General features: G+C 52.3%; 1 protein-coding gene across 1 annotated transcript in view; it reads right to left on the bottom strand.

Moving 5' to 3' along the window:
• Positions 1-390: 390 nt before the first annotated feature.
• The window catches only part of LOC104412657 (receptor-type tyrosine-protein phosphatase F-like), a gene marked incomplete at its 5' end in the record, with an annotated part of 42,529 nt that continues 18,258 nt past the window's right edge, over positions 391-24,661 (bottom strand). Inside the window, 11 exons of the mRNA XM_010023438.1 lie at positions 391-805; positions 949-1,084; positions 1,489-1,643; positions 2,251-2,376; positions 2,598-2,724; positions 5,600-5,778; positions 7,672-7,957; positions 9,250-9,404; positions 10,483-10,602; positions 16,152-16,327; positions 18,357-18,480. Of these exons, the coding sequence (XP_010021740.1) occupies positions 737-805; positions 949-1,084; positions 1,489-1,643; positions 2,251-2,376; positions 2,598-2,724; positions 5,600-5,778; positions 7,672-7,957; positions 9,250-9,404; positions 10,483-10,602; positions 16,152-16,327; positions 18,357-18,480 (1,653 nt within the window). The remainder of the gene's footprint in view (positions 806-948; positions 1,085-1,488; positions 1,644-2,250; positions 2,377-2,597; positions 2,725-5,599; positions 5,779-7,671; positions 7,958-9,249; positions 9,405-10,482; positions 10,603-16,151; positions 16,328-18,356; positions 18,481-24,661) is intronic.

Raw genomic sequence — 24,661 nt, 5'->3', positions numbered from 1 at the left:
GGGGACCACTTCTCCGGTGACCCCAGATGCCCTCCCAAACCCAAACCTACTCAGGAAATAATGGGGGGGAGGGGAAAGGCTAAAAAAATAATTGGTAGCTTAGGTCCAGTTCCATGAAATTTAATATTCTACAGAGGATTAAAAAGCAGCCTATGGGGAATGGAGCCGGGCAGGAACCACAAGCCAGCTGCTGCGAATTACCAAGGAAGCTGCACTAAAATGGGCAGAACCAGCAGTGACTGGGTTGAAATAAACACAGGGCAGTAAAAAATGTAAAAGCAAAAGGAAATAAAATACCAAAACCCCAAAAGCCCAACTCCCAAAGGTTTGGCGGGTCCAGTTCTGCCTTGGCAAAACATTAAGACTTGCAAACAATAAAAAATAAAGAGAGAGGAGATTATAAAAACCACTAGTAACTATTTTACATGTTTAAAAAAAAGACCCCATTCCACCCACCTAAAGCCTCGCTGTGAAATGCAGTCGGCGTGAGAGAGGGCGAGAGATGCACATGAGCAGAAATTCAGCCAGAGACTGGAAATGCTTTTGGAGTCGGATTCCCTCGTTTGGCGCTGGGGCGAAGTTCCTAAATGCCGTGGTCAAAACTGGTTGGTGTGGAGGTCTGCTGCCTGGGCAGCACCTCCATCTGTACAGAAGGACTGAGGAATGGGCAGCTCTGGCTCAGAGGGACCCATCTCCACTCTTAGACATCCCCACCGCGACTGGAGGAAAGCACTAGTTACGTTGCATAGTGGTCAAAGCTGCCGAGATACTCCAGTGCTGCTCTGTAGCACAGCTGGTACTGGTCCTGCAAGGCAGGAAGCACGGAAATGTGAGAAGTGGGACCAACAAGGACAGTGGGCAGCAGGTTCAACATCCAGGAGGCATTGGCTTCCCTCCCTTCTCCTACAGATCTCCCACCACCCCAGGTAGGATGGCACTCTCACTCACCTCTGTCTGCACCATGGCTGGCCGCTGCGTCCGCAAGGTCTTCACCGTCTGGAACATGTCCACCACCCCCTCATAGCGCATCCTCTCCAGCACGATGCTGAGTGTGATGAACACACCTGTGCGCCCCACTCCAGCACTGCACAGAGGGAGCAAGAGGTGCTGTTAGAGACCTGCCACCCCAGCGAGGCTCTGCTCCTTGGAGCAGTGCAAGTGGCCTCAGCTCATGAAGCACAGGGATCTGCTCAATGGGACTAGGACAGGCCACAGGGACACTGCCAGCCAGAGGTGCCCCCTGAGGCCTATGGGGCCCACCAATTCTGCCTTGCCTCTGGGCCAAGCTGCTGAGCACCCTGCCCTGCCCAAGGAGTCTTCCAAAGAGCTACAAATGGCCCATGGCACCCATGGATGTTGGTGCCTCCTCTTCCCCTGCCTGCCTCTCGCCAGTGGTGTGCAGGAGGGGCACCAAGCACAGGGGAGCTGTCAGCTGCCAGGGTCAGTGAAGTAGGAGACATCTCTGAGGGCTGATCTGTTCCCACTCACCTGCAGTGCACTGTGATGGGCCCATCCTGACCGAACTGCTCCTTGGTCTTGTGCACCTGCCCAATGAAGTCGATGAAGCCCTCTCCTGTCTTTGGCACTCCCTGCTCAGGCCAGTCTGTGAACTGGAACTGGCGGATGGTCCGTGACTGGCCGTCCTGTGGGGATAGAGGTGTTACATGTCAAGCAGGGGTGAGGGGCTGATCTCGCTCCCCTCAGCACTGGTGCTGCTGACCTGCTCTCAGACCCCCTGCCCCAGGCCAGGTGAGAGGGTGCACAGGCCATGGGTGAGCCCAGGCAGATCTTTTGCTGAGAGTTGGGGCGTACCTCTGCTCTCCCATGTTCACCCTAGGGTGGCTGAGCTGAGCTCAGGGCTTTGGGCCCCTGTTGGGTCAGTGCCCTGGTCCTGTTTGGAGCCCAGCTCCACCCTAGGACCACATTTACTGTCACACAGGGGTCTTGTACCCAGTCAGGTGCTGCACACAGAGACTCCAGGTGCAGAGGAGCCCATGTTAAATGCTTGCCGAAGTGTGCAACACAGGCAAGACCAGGTCTGGTGCTGTTAGGGATCTCTGAGCTACTCACCAGGGCTGACACAGCTGGCAAGGAAGGAGCTTGTGGTAGGGGGCAGCAGCCCTTTCTGCCTGCAGTGCAAGGCAGCACCTTGTTTTCTGGTTCCTACAGGAGCTGCTGCACGCTTCCTTTGCTGGCCTGGGCAGGACAGAGGTGGGGCAGAGGAGCTGGGGAGCCAGCAGTTGCACTCACCCTGGCATCCGTCACCTTGAATTCCCGGAGGATGTACTGTGGCATGTTGTACTCTGCCATGGGGTCCACCACGAAGTACTGGTACCGGGCAGAGCGCTCTGCGGGCCAGTACTGGTGGCACTTCTCCTGTGGATGAGGAACATGGTAAGACATTAGGACCGACAAGTTGCTGCTCCTCCCTCCTACCCCCAGAGAGCATTTGTGGCTGTAGGGCCACAGGGTCAGGCACAGGACACACCACTGGAAGGCTGGCCCAGAGCAGCTGGTGCTGGGGACAGACTGGGGCGAGCTGAGGTGCCCACAGACAGCAGCACACAGCCCCCTTCTCCCCCTAGCAGGATTCGTACCCGGCCCATCTCGCGCAGCTTTGTCAACATCACCACGATGGTGGAGTTGTGCTCCCAGAGCATCCGCCAGAAATCCTCTGTGGTCTCAGCCAGTGGTCCCTGCGTGGCGATGTAGGCCTTCTGCTGCCTGCAACAAACACAGCGCTGCTCAGACCAGCTCTCCCAGGGGCTGGGGGTCTGGAAGCATGAGCCTTGTGCAGCAGGGAGCAGGGCTGACAATGCAGCTGCAGGAGGAAGGTCTCAGACTAGCCATGGACTCTAGGGGAGAGATGAGCCTGCCCAGCACATGTCCTCTCCCTACAAACGCAGTGAGCACCTCCAGGTGTAGGATCCAGAAAGGCTCCTAGTCCTTGCTGGGCTGACAGTGTCCCCAGCCGAGCCTCTTGCTGCTGTTTGTCCCCAGTGTTGTTGCACTAAGAGCCTTATTGGCACCCAGGCCCTCACAAGTGGGCTGCCAGCACCCATCCAGGCTGGAAGGAGAGGCTGTGCTTGGTGATGATCCCAGCAGCACCCCTGGGTTCTTGCACTTTGACTCTCTTCAGCACCCCCTGTCCCTCCCATTGCATTGAAAGATACAGAGCAACTGCATCCTGTCACTTGGTCCTTCATGCCAGCTAATTACTAGAAGTAATTCCTGCAGTGTGGAAATCATTAAAACAGCTTTGCCAACTTTTCTGGAGCTTCAAAATTTGTCCTCAGTTCCACTGTGAACCAGAGCATTTCCCAGAATGTCCCATGTGAAAGCAGAGCTTGATCTGCCACTGGCCCCATCCTGAAGAAAGCACCCTTAGTGCTTTGGCCTCTGAGGAGGCCCAGTTCTGCCGTGTTGGTTCTTTGGCTTGCTGAGTGCCCACCCTGGCATGCTGGTGCTGCCCTTGAGAGACATGATAGGTCTGGGGCCACACAGGCAGCAGAGACAGGCTTAGAGAGCTGGGCTTGTTCAGCCTGCAAAAGAGAAGGCTCAGGAGAGATAACAGTCTTCCAATACCTAAAGGGGCCAACAAGAAATCTGGAGAGGGACATTTCACACGGGCATGTAGTGATAGGACAATGGCGAATGGCTTTAACCTGACAGAGGAGAGATTTACATTGGACATTAGGAAAAAATTCTTCACTATGAGGCTGGTGAGACATCAGCACAGGTTGCCCTGAGAAGCTGTTGCTGCCCCATCCCTGGCAGTGTTCAAGGCCAGGCTGGATGGAGCTTTGAATAAGCTGGTCCAGTGAAAGGTGTCCCTGCCTATGGCAAGAGGTTAGAACTGGATGAGCTTTAAGATCCCTTCCAATCCAAACCATTCTATGATTCTATGACATGGTCTCGCTTCACCACAGCGAGGCGCCGGAGCCCGCAGGATGAGGGGCAGCATTCTCCCGTGCAGCACTCCCATCTCTCCAGCACTGCATCTCTCCACGCGTGCTAAAAATTAATGAATGTGCTGTAGGACAGCTGTAACGTGCAGGATGAAGAGAGGGGCTGCTTCGAGGTGGATTTATCAGACACCATAAAAAGCAGGGAGTAGGGGTGCAGAATGAAAAGAAAGAGGTAGTAAAGATGCAGATTCAGTGATGTGACCTTGGGCCAACTCATCTCTTTAGATAATACTGAGAAGATTGCTTGGTTCAAAGGAAAGTACAGAAAGAGGTAACAGCGCTCTTCAGGGATGGGGTAGGTAGCACATGAAATGGTACCACCTGCCGTGCTGGCAGCACTCCCTCTGGAGCATCAGCAAGCAGCAAAACCAGCACTGCTCTGTGGCTGTGGAGCCAGGACACAGCGGCTGCAGCCTGCTTATCACATGCAGGGCTGCCAGGGCAGGTGTGAGGGCAGGCGGCCACAGCAACACTGCAGTGCTGGATGGCTCAGAGCCACACAGGCGGGGGGAGCAGAGGCTGCTCTGTGGCAGCTTTTCCCCAGTCCCTTCCTCCTTCCCCATTACTCTGTCCCACCCTGGCTTACTGAAGTTTTGCTGTGTTGGGATGCTCCAAGGGTTGCTCCCCTTCTGCTCCCTGCCCACTCTTCCCTCCACGTATCCCTTTGTCCTGGAACCTCTTCCTGGGTTTGGTGACTGGAGCATGGATGGAGGCACAGAGCCACTGGCCTTGCTGCACCAACATCTGTTCCCTTTGGCAGTGCCTGTTGCTCTTGGGAGATCACCAGCCCATCAGAAATGTTTGGGCAGAGCCAAGCTGGGGGTGGATTGTGCCACATTCATTGTTGTATCCCCCACTCGTGCACTGAGTGACTCTACTGTGATGGTACACAGAGAGGTGACAGGAACAAGCCTTGTACGTGCATCATTGGGATTTGGTCTGGATTACTGTCTGGGAGTTGGCTGTAAATGAGATGTGGCCACTGGGCTGTTTCCCTGCGTTCTTCTCTCCTTAGCAGCTGAGAATATGATGCCAGCTAGATACAGAAACAGTTAGTATTATTGTCCCACTAGATCTTAATCTGTGCTTTCTAAAAGGTATCTTGGGCAGCAGAACGCAGTGACAGGCTCCCCAATGTCTAGCACCAGCCCTGTTTGAGGATCCACAGACTCCCCCAAAATCAAGACATGGGACAGTGAGTCCTGGGTTGCTGCCTGGATCAGTCATGCAGTGCAAGTACACTTCTACCTCTGGTTGCTATAGTTTGTTTTAGATGGGGGCAGGTTTGTTTTAGATGCTGCAGATATAAAACACATGCCAAGGGATGCCTACCAGAAGATCCTATAAACCTTGGCAGAAGCCAGCATAGCCTCCCACCCCAGCCATGCGGGCATCTGTCTACAGCAATACCAGCCAGCCTGGCAGCACTCACTCACTAGCAGTCTTTACATACTGTAACTATACGCACTGCAGTGTCTGAGAAGAGGAAAAAAAATAAAATACAACAAAGTGATCCCCAGCCCACCTCTAGGCAGCCAGGACCAGTCCTTGGGAAAGAGAAGAAGGCAGTTCTGCCAAGGTTGCCAAGCAGGCAGGACAGGCTGGCATAGGCACCTCAGGGTGGCCCTTACCTGTACCCATCGATAAAGCTGGCATTGATGTAATCGGAACCCTCGACGCCCCGGATGGGCTGCAGACAGACTCTTGTCAGCTCGTACGGCATGATGTTCACGAGGCGGTTCTTGAATTTGTTGCATGGGAGGTTGGCACTGATGAAACGTGAGGTATGTGCTTTAGAGTTGGCCAGCAGCTGGAAGAGGAGAAAATGTGTCAGACTCCTGCTGGGAACACAGCAGAGGAAAACTTGGTACCCTGGCAGCAGGGCACGCAGGAGTCCCTCTGCACATGCAGCCACCTACCCTCCTCCGACCAAGGGACAACCACTGGGGACCAGGTCTTTGCAGACCGGACAAAGGGCTCTGTCACCACATTATGAGGAGGCTGTATCTGGCTGCTCTATTTCCCAGTAACCAGTCTGGTTTTCAGGACTGTGATGGCCCCTCTGCCATGGCAATGCACATCTAGGCATGGCATGGCCTTGCTGCTGCCTTTTGGTGCGTGGCTGTAGGTGACAGCAGGGGAACCATCTGCATTGACCTGCTGGCGAAGCCTCAAAGCCACACACAGCAAAGTGGAGACCCACAGCAGCTCTCTGACTCACGAAGAACCAGGACATGAAGCATTGTACCTCACTGAACCAAAGACACACGCCTGGTGACACCACGGAAAGAAAGCTTTCCATCTTCCAACAATGTCTGCTATTTACTTCTCACCCCAGAAGGACACAGAAAAATGTGAGAATTGTGACAGTTTTAGGTAAAGAAGATCTATTTTGGGCTACTGCAAGACGTTTTATGGTTCTCTTTGAGGACTGTAAGCTGGAGTCATGGTAAATGTGTTACTTAGATCTGCTGGCAAAGACATTCAAACAGAAGTCCCGCTCCTGCCCTATCACCTTCTCCAGAAGACTCTCTCCAGCATCTCCAGAGCCACCCTTCTTTCTGTGTGTGGCAGCTGGTCCTTGGCAGAGGCTCCCTACAGAAGGACAGTGTTGCTCCCTGGGGAGTAATACAGCCATGTGAAGCCCTCCTTTATCCTGTTCCCCAGGGTTTTCCATGCAGTGGACACTGCCAGGGCACACAGAGGAGCAAATTTTATCACAGTTCTAAAGAGACCCTCAGAGAAACAACAAATTTTTGTGTTTCTTATAAGAGAGTTGCTAGAGTCGAGCCTAATTCTATGGCTCTCTTGAGGGGTTTCTCAGGGCAGGTGTCACCGTGAGATACTAATGCAGCATGTTCTACTGTCCCAAGCCCAGGACACTGGTGGCTTTGGTAACCATAGGACAGAGCTGCTCAGCTGCTCCCAGTTTACACAGAGAGCCAGTATTTTACCTCTCCTGCTCCTTTGTCACTTGGAAGGAATCCCCAGGGTGAAGCTGTATTGCTGCAGTTCATTTCACAGCCTGCACGGTCTGCTGCCTCTCTGCATGAGCTATATTCCCCTGCATGAGTTCACTGGACTAATGTACCTAAACTGAGAATATGGGTGCTTACCAGAGCTCACTTCCATCTCCAAGGCTGTAATAAATATCTGCAGTTGGCATTCACAGATACACGCAGCAAAATGTGGGCTTGGATTTCTAAGAACAGTGTGCCTTAAAACACTGCCTTCACCAGTTCTAGACACCAAGGCTTGGTGTCGAGGTGGTTAAAAGACAAAAAAGTTCAACATTGCAGAAATGAGACTAGAAACATCTCACATATTTAAATTGGAGCCATTTCCAGACAAGTTGTTCACAGTAACATCAATTATCACTAACACGATCTGCATCTGATTTCAGATGCATCTCCTGCCGCACAGTGAACCTAGAGCAGAACGTGCTGCTGAGAACTGTGCATCCATCTGCCTTTTATATCCTCCCCAGAAGCTGCCAATCCAGGGGGAACCATGGCCGACACAAGCTTTACAATTCAAATGTATTTTAAATCACTGCCTACCTGGTTTAGAAACACACAAGAGAGTAACTGTCTGTAATGATCCATGGCTCTCCTCTCCCAACCCCTGTGCGAGCGGCCCAGTGGGGCCGTGTGGGCAGAGATAAGGTGCCAGGTAAGGAGGGTGCTGGGGCTCTGCCACCAACCTTGAATTCCAGCTCCATTGCAGTAACGCTCTCTCCTGGTGGCACCTGGGTCAGCTTCTGGATGTGAGCAAAGAGGTTGCGTGCAGGCACCTCGGTATTGCCGCACGTGGCTGCCTCCAGCAAGGCCTCGTGGATGAAAATGTACTGGTCCTCTGTCTGCACCATGTAGTTGCGTTGAGAGCGCATGCATGTCACGTGGCCATAGATGTCCACAGTCTTCTCATGCTTCATCCGCTCCAGCATGGCATCAATGACAATGAAGCAACCAGTTCGGCCCACGCCAGCACTGCAGGAACAAAGCACGTGGCCTGAGACGACACCACTTCCCAATGATGCCACGCAAGCTCTGCTCTTGCCCAAGAGAGCACCCAGACCTACAGTGCGCAATGGGGGAGTTGAAGGCTTCTCCCCGCACTGAGGGCTAATAAGCTGACCCCCAAACAAGAGGTGGCAGGAGGAGTGAGGGAGAGAGGCACTGGAGAATATGGGAGGCTACTCAGCCCTTCTGCTGCTCGCCTGTTCACTGATGCAGCAGAAAGGACAGAGTCGCCCTGCTGGTCCCTGCAGTGGCTGGCAGTACCTCCTCAAGGGAAGGAGAAATGTGTTAAAAGGCAGGAGAGTGACAGCATATGTATGCATGAAGTCTGAAGATCTGAAGTCCCCAACACCAGCGAAGCCCATAATTTCAAGTCTGCTTGACCTCTAATCTGGGTCACTGTTTCCTAACCCATAAAACGAGGACAGCCAGCCTGAGAGGGAAAAGCAGAAAGGTGAGGTCATGCATGTCTATACTGAGCCCTTTCCTCAAGCGCTGGATGCCTCTCCACGTCTGTTAGAAGGGCAGTAGCAATCCCCAAACTCCTCACCCTGAGAGCACCCTGAAAACTACAGACATGCTGTCGTGACATGTAAACACAGGCAGAGATAGGGAGCTAGACATTTCCTCATTTATGGTGCAAGTCAGATCCTTAACAGGGCTTTAATACAGCTTGTTTGTGTGTTAATTACACCCCACTCCCATCTGAAACAGAGCATGAAAGAAGAGCATTAAACACTGCTGGTAAGGCGCATGCTGGAACAGTAATGATGGAGTGGTTTGTTCAGTGATAGTCCCCACTTGGCTGGTATAGATAAATCTTGCCTGGAGAAGATGCTGAGCTTTAGTGGACTAACATTTTGCTTAAAGAGCTGCCTTTTTACCCTGCAAGAGAGTTCTGCTGAAAACACTGTGTATGAATGTTTGCAGAGATCACTGCATGCCTGTCTGTCAAAGATGTGCCTCTGAAAGGCACCACCTACTTAAGCTGGGCACAGATCATTTTTAAATGGTACTTGCAATTTTTCAGGAAATAAGTGTTTTTTGAGGCTCTCCACACAGCAGTGCTGCTTAATCAGACAGAGCAGTAGCAATATAAATGTCACCACTGCATCACCATTGCTGGTTGCTGTCCCAGCCCAAGTACAGGTTATGCTACTGTGAAACCTTCCCAGCAGGAACAGGAAACTTCACTTTTAGTTAAAGCTCCTGTAGCCAGAAGGCATGAGCCCAGGTGCAGCTTTGCAAACACCCAGTCCTACCTGCAATGGACAACCATGGGCCCAGCATCGGGTGGGTTACAGGCCTTGACCCGTCGCAGGAAAGCTAGGATTGGGGTGGGGTATTCTGGTACCCCGTGATCAGGCCAAGCCATGAACTGGAACTGTCGCAGCTCTCGCTTCTCACTGGAGCCATTCTGTTGAAGACAAAGAGGAGTTGTTTTGTATGAGAACAGTCTCATCCTAGGACAGGAACCCATTTATGGGGTAATGAGGTACCCAGCTGGCTGGGTAACAACAGGCATGTAATGCTGTGTGTGATCATGCATGTGTTGGGCTTTTGCCACTGAAAATCTGGAAGGCAAAATGCAAGCTTCTTGCAAAGCTTCTGTAAACACAGATGCCCTGTGGAAAGCCAGCTAATACAGAAAGCAGAGCAGCTCTGCAGAGGCAAAACAGACTGAAGGGAAGGTGAAAGACTCCCTTCTGCACAGCATGGGGTCACTACCCATGTAGTCACTGCATGTTCAGGGAAAATGGGCACTGGGCATGGAAGGGCCACAGCAGCCAGTGTCCTCCCTGCTCCTCTGCATCATGGGTTGGCTGATCAGCGGGTGTCTGCAGAGACTGTCCTGCTTCTGTCTTGGCTTGGCTGAGTGATCTACACAGCAATGCAGCAGGACTGGCTAGGCGACTGCTGGGAACGAGATGCCTTCCTGGGGTGTGAGTGTGTCCCCATCACACACTGCTGTGCTCCTGGCCCAGACCCAGTCATGCACAGAGGCGGCTGGCTCCAAAGCCTGTTTGCATTGCTGTGACATGCTGCTGCTAGCATTGCTCCTGGAATTTCCAAACACTAATGAGGTATGCAACAGGCAGGACAGAAGGGCTGGAGCACATGTCAGCACAGCCCCTTCATTTGCATTATTAGTGACAGGAGTACTAAAAATTCACTGTTTCCCATGTTGTCCCTCTAATGGGAGGGCAGCTATTACATGTACACTCGCCAGAGGCAAGCATGGACCTTGTTCTGGGGCCCATCACAGGGTTTGAACGCATACAGGAAAGCATCAGGTGTCCTGGCCAAAATCTGGTGGTGGCCAGATGCACAACCTGCAGCCGGTGTCCCACTGCAGCCCAGTTGTGAGAAATGGCCCATGTGTGGACGAGCGACATGCCTGGCCAAGCCAGACACAGCATCTGCTTGTGGGCCCTACAGCAGTGGAGAGCAGCTCTGCACTACCTGGAACAGGAACAGCCCAGCCAGAGTCATACCTTGTACAGTGCAAAGGTGCGGACGGTGTAGGTCGCCAGCTCAACTGTGTCCAGCAGTGTCACCTGGATCATCCCATAGGTTTCTGTACCCCGGCTTGGCCAGTACTGGTCACACTTTACCTGCAGGGAGAAGAGGAGAAAGGGTCAGTGCTTGGCTGCTGACTGGGGCATTTGAGGTGGTTTGCAGCTTGTATCCTCACTAGCTCCCTGCTATCTGGCCAAAGTCCTTGACCCATAGCACTGAGCTGAGACAGGACAGAGCTTTGAGTCCAGCATGGTACACAACAATACAACAACAGGCACCGCCTTTCCCCATACCATCTGTAGTCTCCAGGGTGCCCCTGTCAGTGTAGCCCCCAGCAGCAATCCACCCTGATGAAAGATGGGACACAGCCCACACCAGGCCTCCAGCCTGGATGCTGTGTCCACAGGGCTGACCCTGCCACCCTTTCTGCATTGCTGTAGGCTTTAGTGCACTGAGCATCAACAAGAGACACCAACATGCCTGTCTGGTAGGTGGCACATCCCTGGAAATATACATCTCCCAGGTATTTCAAAACCGCTCTGCAGCAAGGCACAAATACTAGCTTAGACAAAGACACAACTTCTTGTCCCTCTGCAAGAAGACATAGACTGTGGCCAAACCAGTCTTTCAGCCTACTCCTGCCGGCAGCACTGTTCCACCACGAGAACACTCCTGCTCTCCAGAGAACCCCTGCACTGCAGGTCCTTTATCTCCCCCTCCCAACTCCAGAGCCAGAGCACTTTGAGCTACTGGTCACGGCTCCTGCTGCAGCCCACTTGGCAGAGAGTCCTAAAACCTCCCCAGGGCCCCATCCCTCTGACCCTTTCATCTCCCTGTGCATCCCTCCCTGCTTACCTTTGGATGCCCTCCTCCTCCTCCTCCTCCTGTTCACAAGCTCAGTGTTTGCAAACTACTCCCCTGGTTTTGTTCTCCCAAGCCCCGAGCTCCCTATTTAACTGGCACCCTGAGCATCCCTATTTCATCTGGCAGCCGGCTCCCCCGTCCCACCGAGCTGCGGTGCCTGACTGACAGGAGAAAGACTTCATTCCCACCCATGTGCACTGCACTGAAAATGGTTTCCCACTCTAGGAGAAAGGAGTAAATGGAAGATCATCTGTGCTTGTCAAGGAATAGTAAACTTAATTATTAACTGAGCATGTTTACAGGAGAGCGTGTGGGAAGGGAAACAACAGGCTTAATTAGAAATCAATGAAGTTCTGCCTTCTAATTGAAGGCACTTTAAGCAGGGTGGGGCTTGTGAAAGTGAAGGGCTCTCATCCTGCACTCTGGCTGCTGGAGTGTGGCAACCTGGGGTCAAAGGGATGCATCTATCACTGCTTTTTTCGGATCTACTCTCAGTAAGTCCTGCCTTGGCAGAAGTGCTTGGAGCAAGGCTGCCTAATGGGGTACTGCAGGCACCTGCACACCCAGAGCAACTCCACTGCCTCCTGCCTGGGGTCTCCTGCTGTTCATGCTGCTGTGCTGCGCCTTGGATGTGTGCTCCCAGCACGGTAGGCTTTGCACAAATCTCAGAAGATTTCTCTTCCTCGCTTAGCACAGAGCAGGCTTTTATTTTGCACTGACTAGCTGCAGAGTGAACAGCTCGGAGGTCACAAACCTTATTTCACAGCTAAACTGGTCTTATCCACAAGCGAGCGGCAGCTACAGCTGCATCTCCACCTCTGGCCACCGGCGTTTGCTTTGCCTGTCTCAGGGATGATGAGACCCTCTCTGAAGGAGGTGAGGGGAGGGCAGAATGGCATCCTGCACGTGCTGTAGGAGCCATCTGCTTGCTCTATAGCCCTCAGTGTGGTTTTCAAGGGATGTTCCAGTGGAGCAGCACAGCTCCTCATGCTCAGGGAGAGCTGTCCTCTCCTACCACACACATGCTACAGGGCCACGTGTGCTTGAGCACAAAACAAACTTCATAGGAGTTCCCTGTGTGGGATAATAGCAGTGCCTGGCTGGTAATTGAAAATTATTTATTCATGACCAGATAAGAGTCAGTCACATTTTCTGCCAAATTTACCCATAATGTTTATGCCCCATTTTCAAGCTCTGTAAATTTTATGCTGAAGCTGATGCACTGTGGCAGTAAAAGCAGATAAGAGATGTTTTCTTCTGGCAGTGCTTGCTTCTCATTAACTTAAGAAGCACAGTAATGTCCTGAACAGTCATTTACTGCAGCTTTGCTGAGTGGTTCCTGTCCCTCCCCTTTGATGCCCTGTGCCCAAGAGCAGCTGGGCACCTCTCCTCAGCTCGAGAGCTGTACTCTGCTCTCGGCCTCACTCACAAACTCCAGATGGCATTGCTGCCAGCAAGAGGAGTAGAGCAGGATGTGGCTGCCAGGCATCTCTTCCTCAGAGCCCTTGAGAACCAGCCTCTTTGCACCCCTGCCTGGGGACAAGAAGCACCAGGGCAGATCACACCCCAGGGATGGCTGCTTAGTGCTTTGGGCTGGAACAGAACACGCTACTGCACTGCTACTGCTCTGGGAGATCTCGCTGTGCCGAGCTCTTGGGGATAGCCCAGGGTAAGAGAAATCCTGATTTAATACCTCTCTCACGCAACACACCCCGTCAGGGACACGCCATGCTTGCAGCTTTGGGAAAGCTAATCTACAATGTGTGTTTCTGAACTGCCACCAAATGATTCTGAAACTGATTGTAAAGCTTTGAAGGCAGCTAAATTGCACAATCCAGCCATTTCTATCCTTTATATGCCTCTCGCTTTGTGAAAACATGAAAAAGGGAGGATGATTTGGACCATCAAGCCAGCTGAAATTGCAGACCATAAAAGCTGATGTTCTTTAAAGATTTCCCCCCCCCCCCGCAGCTCAGGAGCCCTTTAAAGCAGTGTCACCCCTACAGGGCTGCAAAGCTGCTGCTGGTCCTGGCTGGCTTATCTACACTCAGCACTGCTGAGGGGGACACGAGAAGCTCACTTGGGAAGGTGGCAGAGCCTGCTCTGGGCTGGACATCTCACCATGAGGCGCTGCTGCCCACCCCAGGCTCTGCAGCTGGAGAGACAATCCTGTGCCTGGATCGTCTGGATCCCTGGGCAAGGGGACTTTCAAGCAAGGTCACCTGTGGGTAATGCTCTGACACTGTGTGACTGCCTGGAGCAGTGCTGTCCCACAGTAGTGTGAACATCAGCAGCAGGCAGCAATGCGCAGGGACCCAAGGGGTTGCATCAGATGAGGTTTGAATGCTCTGGAGTGGAGTAAACTATAAAACAGTGACTCATGCTGAAAGCTGAGAGCAATAGGCAGTGACCAGGATCTTCCCTGGTCCCCAAAAGGTATACTCCTGAGTGAGCTCTAGCCATCACCAAAGGGACGTGAGGAAAAGCAGAGCAGGAAGAGGCTGAAAGCCATCCTGCCTTGGAAGATGCTGGAGAAGCCAACAAAAAAACCCAGAGGAAGTAATCTCCTCAAGTCCACATCCCAGCTGCCCACCAGGATCCTCCTGTGAGTGGGTGCCTTGAGGCACCTACAGAGTCCAGCAACCACATCCCTTGCTGTACGGGGCTGTTTTGACTCAGGAGAGGCTGGGCTTCCCCACTCCCTGGCAACTTGCCTGTCCTACAGCGCTTAAGAAAACTGCCGATTTCTCATTAGTGCTGGGGATGCATCAAAGGGCCAGGAGGGCATGGGCAGGCAGCGTTGGGGAGCAAGGGCTGAGGTCTGGGTGCAGTCAGGTCAGCCTAGAGGCCCTGAGCAGCACGCCTGGGCAGGTGGGCTGCCTGCAGCTTCTGTGAGGGCTCTGGTCACCCTCTGCCCATGACAGGGATTCACGGTGCCTGTCCTATCACCAAAAGCCTGACCACACACTGTGTTTGGACAGAAACCAATCCTGCAAGAGGTAATTGCCTGCCTGCAGGAGGACATGACAAGGAGTGTGCTAGGGGGAGATAACACATGGCTCAGCAGCACAGGCATCTCAGGCAAAGACAAGTGCCTGTGGGGTCAAAGGAAACCCGTTATCTTTGTGAAACACGCACCTTGGAGTGCCTTCCATAACTAAGCAGCCTGGAAGTTAAGTGAGTCAGGACTCCGGGCAGGAATTTACTTGGCAACCTAAAAGGGCTTTTCCTCGTACTTCAAATACGTGCTCCATCACTGAAATGCAGAGTCACAAAAAAGTCCCCATATAACCCCCAGCTGCAGAGAGCAGTTGATCAGTAGCTTCTCATCTTGCTTAGCCCACGTGCCAAGCCCTGAGCTGTAGGAAGGGTCAGGTTAATTCACCTCCCTGTTTGGGCTGGAGTGGGTGATGGTGGCCACAGGACAAAGCAGGCAGGGCAGTGCAGCAGGAAGCATAGTGCGAAGCGGGGTTGTATCTCTAGAGGCAGCTCGTCTCCAAGGAATACTGCTTTTCCTGCAGGCTGTAGAGCATTTGTAGAGCTGGGGAAGCCCATGAACAAACCCTATTTTTGCATATGTAGGAAAAGCAGATCTGTTTTGCCACGGTGATCGGTTGTTCCAGCTGCTTCCTCCCAGCCAGCGTAGGCTAGGACACCCTTGTGAGCATTTCAGTGCTAAAGCTTTGAAACGGAGGGAGAGCATGCAGGCAAAAGTTTTAACTAAACCCAAACTTGACAGTTTCTGCTTCTCAAGAATGAGCTTATTGGGCTAAAAATAACCAGTGCTTCACAGCTTGAGTGCACAGCCCCTTCTCCTGCTGTTGGCATGGCAACACTAAAATATTCTGCAAGTACAAATGCTCACTGCTAAAATTTTACTTTTAGGAACAAACTGAATCACGAGAGGCAGAAGGTGGCTCCTGCTTGGGCAGGCTTTGCCTAAAGGATGCATCTGAGCACAGCAGCACTTGGGTCACAGCTTACAAACTCCTGCTTCAGGGGCCGAGTAAGAACCTCAGTCATGAAACACCATAAGCATCATCTGCAGCTGCTCTTTCCTCTCCACCTCAGGCTGTCCCCATGGTTTGCAGGCAGCTTTGCATTTATTACATCAGAATATCTAATCTTGGCAGTATGAGATGATCATTTATACATGTCATCATTGAAGAAGGCATAAATTAGTCTTGTTATTGCAATAAGACCCCATCAGCCATTCTCCTTCATTGCCAGAGATGCCAGGGCCCTGTCAAGCTGCAGGATGCTGCTACCACCTACCCATTGCAGCTTCTCAGCTTCTGGGACTGTCAACACTCTCCATCTCAGAGCTTTCCTTTCTTCCTTTGGCACGAGTGATGTGGGCAGGGAAAGGATGCATGCGCACAGAATCATAGAATCAACTAGGTTGGAAAAGACCTTTAAGATCATCAAGTCCAACCTTCACCCCAGGACTGCCAAGTCCACCACTAAACCATGTCACTGAGGGCCTCATCTACACAATTTTTGAACCCTTCCAGGGACGGTGATTGCACCAACTGCCCTGGGCAGCCTGTTCCAATGCCTGAGCACCCTTCTGGTGAAGAAACATGCACATAAGACAGGGGTTAATGAGCAACACAGCAACAGGAGGTCTTGCTACCCTTTCACTCCATGGGGATATGCTTACAAGGCACTTGTTGCTGAGGCGCCTGCAGCACCACTGGACCTGCCTCTCCCTGGGTTCCCATACCTCCTTCCTGCCCCCACCTCCAGCTCTGGAAAAGAGAGGAAGCACACACTGTACCCTGGACTTCTCCTCCAGCCTGGTCATCATGACTATAGTTGCTGTTCTCTGTTCCCACACCATCCTCCAGAAGTCGCTGAGGGTTTCTGGCAGAGGTCCCTGTGTGGCAATGTAGGCATTCTGCTTCCGATAGCCATCAATGTAATTGGCATTGATGTAATCACTGCCTGGGACTCCTGTGGAAAAAGAGGGCAAAGTGTTACTTCAGTGGCAGCCCACCACCCTGTGCCTATTGCTCTGCTGGGCCCTGCAGGCAGGGAAGAAGTTGGCATGTTCACAAGGCTCTTGAGAAGTCTCCTTTACAGGGTGATGCCAGGATCTCTCTCAGGGATCCTGTAAAGAACAGGTATGGTGCCTGAACAAGGAAGAACCCTTTGTAACTCCCACATTAATGCAACAAGGCAGCACCAAAGCAGAGAGACAGCTGCCACCCGCACACAAAGGGAAATTCACAGGCAGGAATATTAAGGAGCTTGTTTGGCCCTAAGCTATTGACTGAAATAATTGTTTTAAATTCACCAGTAATTTGTTATAGTCCTACAGCACCTTTCTAAAATAAGGCTGCTTCATTAGCTTGTCTGTTAGCAGGGGATGTCAGGCAGGGATGTGCTCCCATCCCTCCTGCAGGGACTAGTACCCCAGAGGAGCCAGAGACCTTCCTCTCACCACCACTGAAACCCTCCTTAGTTTGAGACACCCCCCCCTTGCTTTGCTGCCTCTTGGCAGAGGCTGTTCCAGCTCCCACTCGGCCTCCACCACTATGGAAAGGACTTTCTTGTAAAGGCCTTTAAAATGCAAACACACAGTTAGTAAAATAAATTCAGCAAAACAGAGAGAGGCCTGAGGCTGTGTTTCCAAAGCCTGCCCAGCATGGGCTGCCCAGGCTGCAGGGAGGGAAAGCAGCAGGAAGCTCCTAGTCTCCCAAGGACAGTGCATCTGCATTTCATTAGAGGAAGGAAATAAAGCTGGGGGTCTCCCCATGGCCCTTTTGTCAAGGGGAATTATCTACAGGTGCCATCAGTCTCACAACAGCAGAAACAAAGTGCTGGTGGCTCTGGGGGAGCAGCAGCAGCTGGAATGCAGCGCCTGGCTCCCTTGGCATGTTCAGCGGGGACCCGGCAGGGTGCTTTGGGAACGATTCCCAGGAAGACACAGACACTACTCATAGCAACTGAGTCGGGCTGGAAAACAGGGATTCTCCCATGTGCTCGCCCCACAAGTATCTAACAGGGTTTGCCCATAATCAGGCATGCCAGGCCTTCACAGAGCTGCTGCTGCTCAACAGGCCTTGATGTGAGGGACCATTTGGATCCCCTCCTCCTTTGGAAGAGGTTGAGTGGTGCATTAGCATTAGAAAAGACTCTTCCATCCAACAAAAAGAATGCTAAGCGGGGCAGGGCCACCTGTATGCAAAGCCAAGTCCCAGTCTCTTCCTGAAGCTGAATTACCCTGAATTAGCTGCATCCTTCTCAACCCCCATGAGTGGGCTCAGCTCTGGTGTACTGAGCTGGGTGCTGATTTACAAAACAGTGGGAATGGGTGAGCCTGGGCTTCGGTACTTGGGCTCCAGCTCCTCTGTGTGCAAGGTGACTGCAAAGCAGGCTCTGAAAGCATGTATTATCCCAAACTCCAGAGATGTGGGGCTGGTTCTTGGAGCCACAGGGATTAGTGCTATGAACACCAGGGCCTGATGTGTTTTCCACGGAGCAAAGGGATGTGTGGAGCCTAATGTCGCAGGGGAAGGGGCAACCCTCAGCCTCTGCACCACTGGGCACTTACTTGGGATCAAACACCAAGTCCCAGAGGAAGATACTGGCCCTGCAGTTATGTTGGGACAGATGGTGGTAGGGCTAACACTGCCATGTACCACCATGTGCTACACTGTGCCAAGGACGGCACAATGAAGTCACACAGTGAGGCCAGCAGTGAGAAGGGAGGCTGCTGGAACAGACATCTCTGCTGGCACCAGCAGTAGCAAGAAGCAACCACACGGGGCACGATGCTCTGAGGACATAGGGAAAGCTGGGGAAGCCCTGCAGAGCCCTTCCCCTCTTCTCGCAGCCAGAACATACACCTGCTCACACTGGTGCTGGATATGTTTCCTAGTGCTTGCCCCTGCTCGACTAAGAACAGGGAAAAAGACGGTCCCCTGCTACAGCCAGGTTCAGCTGTTAGCTGGGGTGCTCACTCTGGAGTCACTCTTACCATCAATGGAGGTCAGGATGACACGTGAGTGGTCATAGGCGATCACGTTTGCATAGCGGTTTTTCGGTTTATTCACCTCCAGGTTGGAGTTCTCCCAGGTGAACTGCTGCCCCGGGTCAATGGACTGTGGAGAGAAAGAGTGGGAGGGAGGGCGTCAGGAGCAGTTACAGCACAGTGGGACGCTGCAGCACATGCGCATTTCGGCCAGGAAATCTGCATTTCCCTGCACACCACTCCCCAGGCCAGATGCATCTTCTGTGGCTGTCCCCAGCCAAAGTGTCATGCCAGACCACACTATAACGCAGTCCCCAGTGGGACCTGCCTCCTGTGACCTGCTGGCAAAGCAGCGCCTTGCTAAAGCATCCTGCTGCAGATGAGCCTTCACCTCCACTCTCGCTGCATGCTCATCCTTTCCTTTGGATGTACTATCAGCAGAAATTTGGTCTTATGCCAGAACTCCACAGAGACCTGACTGTGCAGTTCTTGACCTAGCGGTTTTATTAGCTGTTGAACTGCAGTTTCCTGAAATATAGCAAGCCCTGGGTGTCTTGTGCCCCAGGAGCTTTAAGTATTAGTGTCCTGCAAGACAGCCTATGAGCTTTTGCCAGGGAATAGTCATGAAAATTGATAGGTTACTATCCACTGCTCCAGCTACTTATGCAATGTAAACATCTCTCATTTGAGTTAATAGAGTGACAAGGAACTATAAACCTGGAGAAGAGATGTGGTTATAAATTTTGGCCAAAGGACTGCATGCTATGCAACTGCCTGAAAAGCACATCCTTATCCCACCTGCATCCTGGCCTCGCATACAAAGTCCTTCTCCCACCAGCCGTGTGCTGGTGCACAGCTCCTCCACAACCAGGCAGGCCCTTCCCAAAGACTTCCCTGTCATCTTTGTCCATGCATAAAACAAGGTAAGAAAGGACCAGCCCCAAAGCACCCCTCTGAGATGGGATGGCCTCTTTGTCAGAGAGAGACGTGAGGCACCCAGACAAGACAGCTGCCTCGTGCAGGGACTTGCTCTGCACATGCAGCTCTGGGCAAGCCCAGAGCAGGCAGCTACAGCAGAAATCAGTCACCCCATGAACTCCCTCCCCCTGAAATCACCAACACAGCCAAAGCCTTCTTAAAATCATGCTCCAGCTCAGGGTCCCTGAAGCTTTGCTGGCCCACAGGCAAAAATGTTGAGCAAACAGAGCAGGGGAAGCAGCACGTGTTATTCTCTCTGCAGGCATCTGTGTTCATCGCTTGGCAGACAGCCATTTCAGGAGATTTCTCAGGCAGTAAAACACCCGTGAGTCTGTCAGCTCTGGATCAGCTGTGAACTGGGAAGCGCGGCTCCCTGACTGGGCTGACCTGGACAGCCCTCAGAGTCCCTCTGCTCAGCCCCAACAACCACTGTCTGTGTTCAAGGTGACACCCACTGCTGTCCCCTACTCTGGCACTTCCCAAGCAGCCAGCAGTGGGTGCAGGCATCCAGCTCTGGTATGGAGCACAGGCACTATCTGCATGGCTGCAGCAGCCCCAGGGGCTTTGCAGCACATGCAGGACACAGGCTGGCCCTGTCCCCATGTGTGTCCCATGCCACCAGCCCTCCCTGCAGCAGCAGGCTGTCCACAAGCAGAGTGGCCAGCGCTGACGAAAACACGCAGGAGAATGTGACATCACAGCGATGCTAATAGGTAGTTTGGGAAATGTAGGATGTAAATAGACATTTCCTACAGAAAACCTGTAATTTTCTATTATCAGCATAATAAGCAGGCAGCAGCAGCACTCAGAGGCACTGCAGCAGGGATGGTGGGAGTGGAAATCTCTAGCACTGCTTCTGGCTGGAAACCCACTAGCCTGGCTGACACAGCCCCTGCAAATTCCTCTTCTCAGGCATAGAGACATCCCAGCACAGCTCAGGGCTCTCTTCATTCAGGCACCTATAATTGGTTTTCAGGATAGGCTGCTCACTGAATCAGCTCTTTAGATGCTTTCCTCCGTCAAATGTGTGGCAGGGATGACTACTGCCCATCTAATGGTGGGGCTGAACTGGGAAAGGGCAATAGGAATGATCAGAGGCATGAAAAAGTATGAGGAACAAAATGTGTAAGCACTTTTCTGTTTGGAGTAGAGATGAGTGGGAGGGGTTTTGATAACAGTCTATTCAATTCATAGCACACTAAAGAAGAAGCACAAGTAGACAAACCAAGGAGGAAAATCCACCAATGCCTGTCAAAGACAAAAATAATGCTTCTTTTTGGAAAAGGTAGCCTTAGTCTGCAGAGACAGCACACGCAGAGAGCTGGCTAGCTGGTGGTGTAGCCAAAACAAGCCCCAAGGGTATCAGTGAGCATTTTCTTGCTGCTGAGGAGCAAGACAAGAAAGCACCAGCTCTGCTTGCACCCTGTGAACACCCAGCACCAGACACAGGTGGGTGCTGGAGCAAGTCCTCTCTTCGCAGCAGAAGCAGGGAGAGCTCAGTGCAGTTGTTTGTGCTCAATCTATGCTGCAAATCGCTGCCAAAAGGCTGCAGGGCTGCCCAAGCTGTGGTGTGCAGTATGCTTTGCACAGCAAGTCTGTGTCCTGCCACAGTGGTGGGAAGTTATTTCCTGGGGGAGACAAGGCTGCCAAGAGCCCCCAAAACCGAGGAGGAGCATCAAGGTGTTGCCATTAGGGTTAATTGCTTTGATGTGCAACGAGGATGTGCTGAAATGGTCTAATCAGCGGCAGCCTCTTAAGAGGGCAAGCAGGTGAGAAAGTCAGAAGTAATACAGCACCTGAGTGCAAAGAGGCTGTAATTAAACACTCCTGCAAATTAGTGACTCATTTAGAAGTAAAATGACTTAATTTAAACTCTGGTGATGAATTAATGTACACCTGTTCCCCCCTTTAAGGCAAACAAATGAGTAAATAAACGGAAGGATGATGGGCTGCTTGGAGAGCAGTTGAAACCCTTACATGGAGTGGTGGTTGGCAAGGCTTGTCCCATCTCTGCACCATGCTCTGCAGCCCCTGACTACAGCAGCACTGACTCATCTTCCCACCTCACTCCACAACTGCCTGGGACTGGGAGTCTGCTCTTGTTTCTTTCTGGGGCTCTTGGGAATTTCTGCTTCATCCTCAAACTTGATCAGAGTAACACTTTCAACTCATTTTTCCTAGAAAGCAGAAGGTCTGGGAAATTGGAAGGAAATGAGCTAGGAAAAAACTTAAAAGCACTATGACTTTTCGTTTTGCTTTGCTTTAAAGTGACAGGGTTGATGTTGTTAATACAGCAAGTGCAAATTAAGAAAAAGCTCAATTAGTAAAACCCCTCCTTCCCAGCAAGTGGGAAGTGGAAGTGCAAGGAGTAGCCTCTCCAAAGCAGCAGTAGGGATCCCTACTGCTATTGCCGTCAACATAAAGACAGAGCCAGACTATGGAAACAGGATTGGAAAACGTCTCTTTCCTTGACAGACTTGAGAACACTTTACAAATGCCTTGAAAATATTCCTGGGTGTCTGTCTCTCAGATACAGTCCACTTCAGGGTCTGCAGGTCCAAAATCCGTCTGCATGCAGAGTCTCTGCAGGTGCTTGTGCTGCGGGCAGGCCGGGGCAGCCCAGGCACACAGGGTTCTGGGGCAGCTCGGCTGGCCCTGGCTGCAGCAGCCAAGGAGCTGGGCAGCCTTGGCCCTACACTGCTCAGCAGCTCAGGCAGATGCACAAGGGCGTGGGGAGGGAAAGGTGCTTGGGCTGCAAGTGCTTCCTGGCCTCCTGTGAAATCAACCACATTAGCACAAGCATTGACCACTGTCAATCTGCGCAGCGTCTCAAATGAGCACATAATGCGCTCCTGAATCAATTGCTGGCAGTGCTTCAGCCTTATTATTCTTATTACTGGAACGTGAGTGCTGTGAGCCTGCCAGGCAGTTTCCTGAGTAGTCCATTAAACCCACAACACGTGCTTCCTGGGTGCTATCTGGACTTCAGGTCCAGCACCTCCTGGGCTCACCATCTCCAGGAACCCAGGCACCTTTCCCACTGTCTAAGCTCCCTTGCCAGGGCTGCAAGCTTGGGAGATGCAATGTTCTCGGTGGCTGTAAGGGAAATGCAAGAGAACACAGGGTTTGGGCAGGCCAGCAGTGTTTCTATACAAAGCTGTGGGGAAGTGGATGCAGCCCCCCCTCCCCTGCACTGGGAAGAAGGAGCACAGATAAATCTCATGCACAACCTAAAGATTATCATGAACTAATGTGCTGGCCAGCAGCATGCTCTCTGGCTTTCACCACCTCCAGCCTGTCCTGCTCCCAGGGGCCGACCACTGGAGGGACATGCCAAAGGGACTGGGCATGAAGGGCAGTGGCCTCGAGTTGTAATCTGGACTTAAGGGAAAAAGTTTCCTCTGGGAAGGTGGCACAGGATCTAGCCCAGAAATACTGGCAGCCACAAGGGAGCAGGAACTAGCCTTGGTTGGAGCCAGCCTGTCCTGTGTTTGCTAATAACAACGAAGTGGACAGCAGCGCTCGGCTGGCTGGATCCCACAGTGAAAGTGTGGGATGTGATTTGTGCGTGCACACTTGCTCGTACAAGTGCGGGTACCCCTCATCCGAGCGCAGGATCGCGCCCCACGTCCACAAACTGCAGCATGGGAAGGTGGCCTACAGGAGGAGCTCCAACACAGCTGCAGCGCTCACCACAACTCCCAGATAAATAAGGGGCTCAGCCTCTCTTCTGCTTATTTAATTCCATTAATCGCACACTGTAAATTCACTGTAGCTCTCACTGTAACACCAAAAATGAAATACTCTCCTGGTGCAACCGGGCCAGGAGCTGCTGCCAGACCCTTGCGCTCTGCTCCCCCCAGCTCTGCTGTATGCCCAGGAGAGTGTGGTGGGGCTGTGCTGTGCCCCATGCAAGAGCAGCCAGCAGCAGGTCACTGTGCCTGCAGCCGGCTTGGCTCCCAGCACCTGCAGTCCAACCTCTCCTGTCGCACCAGAGGTACCAGCAGGTACCACAAGCTCGCTCTGTGCTGGCTTTGTCACACAGGCCACTCAGTCACATAGGCCGGTAAAATGGTGTGAGCAGTATTATCTGTTCCCTGACCTGTGACAATAGAAACCAGATGGCTCCAAGAAATCTCTGCAACCCTCACTGCTCCCTTCCCAGGCGTGAGGTGAGGTGCTGACAGGTCTTGTTTTGTGTCACCTGTGCCTAGGTTACCCTGCTATCCCTTGCACAATCAAGGCAAGCACCAGACTGATGGCCTTGGGCCAGCTGTTCTCAGTGGTTGAAAGTGCTGATAAATATTTGCTCTCTGCCTGGGGTGCCATGGGCTCCTGGAACGTGAGCCTTCTATATACAACCCTGCACCCTATGGAGGTGTTAGGCTACCAGGCTGCTCTGCAAAAGCACTTAAAATACAACTATTCCAAAGCATAATCAAACAGCAAATGGGTCTTGGGGGTTCACCTGTGATGTCCCTGCTCAGCTGTGCTATGCCCAGTCTACTAGCGCTATCATACCATGGGTAAACAGGGTCAGGTCCTCCAAAGTGCTTTCAAAGTGCTGGGTCACCACTCAGCTCTGTGTGGGTCTGGGGCTCACACAGTCCGACTGCTGGGACCGTATCATCACTGACTGCAATTGCTCAGAATTTGCCATGATGTGGTTCCTGGGATCCCACTGGGGCTGCACAGCGTGCTCCCCTCCCACCTCTGCTATTTCCATATCCAGTGCAGATTCCCTTATTCAGCAGGGCAAGCCATGCCCATCCTGCCCTTCAGCCCTCCCAGGGCAGGCCCCAAAGAGAGCTGTTGCCCTGCCAAACCTGTGTGGGCACACAGGGGCCAGTATGGGAGCAGACCCACTGCTGCAGCAATCCTGCACAGGCAGCTGCTGTTCTGTGCAAACTCAGTCCAGGATTTTTCTCACTGGCATTCCAAATGGGAAATGACTGTACTGATCCCCACATGCCAAACAGGGGCAACTCCTTCTGCTTTGGGGTCCATCCTAGTGTCAAACACTTTATGAGCCTGTCAGGTTCAGTAAATTCTAGCTGATGAGGAATAAAACACAACAGAATCCAGGGGAAAAAAATTACACGTAACAGTCAGCTACTTAATAGCTGCTTCAAGATGAAAAGTACAACTGATTGGTGCTCTCAACCAGCCATGATATTCTGAAGAAAGAGAAATGAGAAGAGAGAGGCTCATGAAAACAGCTATGAGAATTTACTTAATGCTCATTTTTTCCAAAACAGTTCCCTCAGCTCAGTGTTAGGCTTCGGGCTCCAACCAGCACAGGCCTAGTATGAGGGGGGGCACAGACACTGGGT

Source organism: Nestor notabilis, unplaced genomic scaffold, assembly GCF_000696875.1.
Source record: "Nestor notabilis isolate BGI_N333 unplaced genomic scaffold, ASM69687v1 scaffold321, whole genome shotgun sequence".
NCBI classification, from domain to species: Eukaryota; Metazoa; Chordata; class Aves; order Psittaciformes; family Psittacidae; genus Nestor; species Nestor notabilis.
The sequence above is the reverse complement of the archived record's forward strand: the minus strand, read 5'-3'. Positions and strand labels throughout refer to the sequence as shown.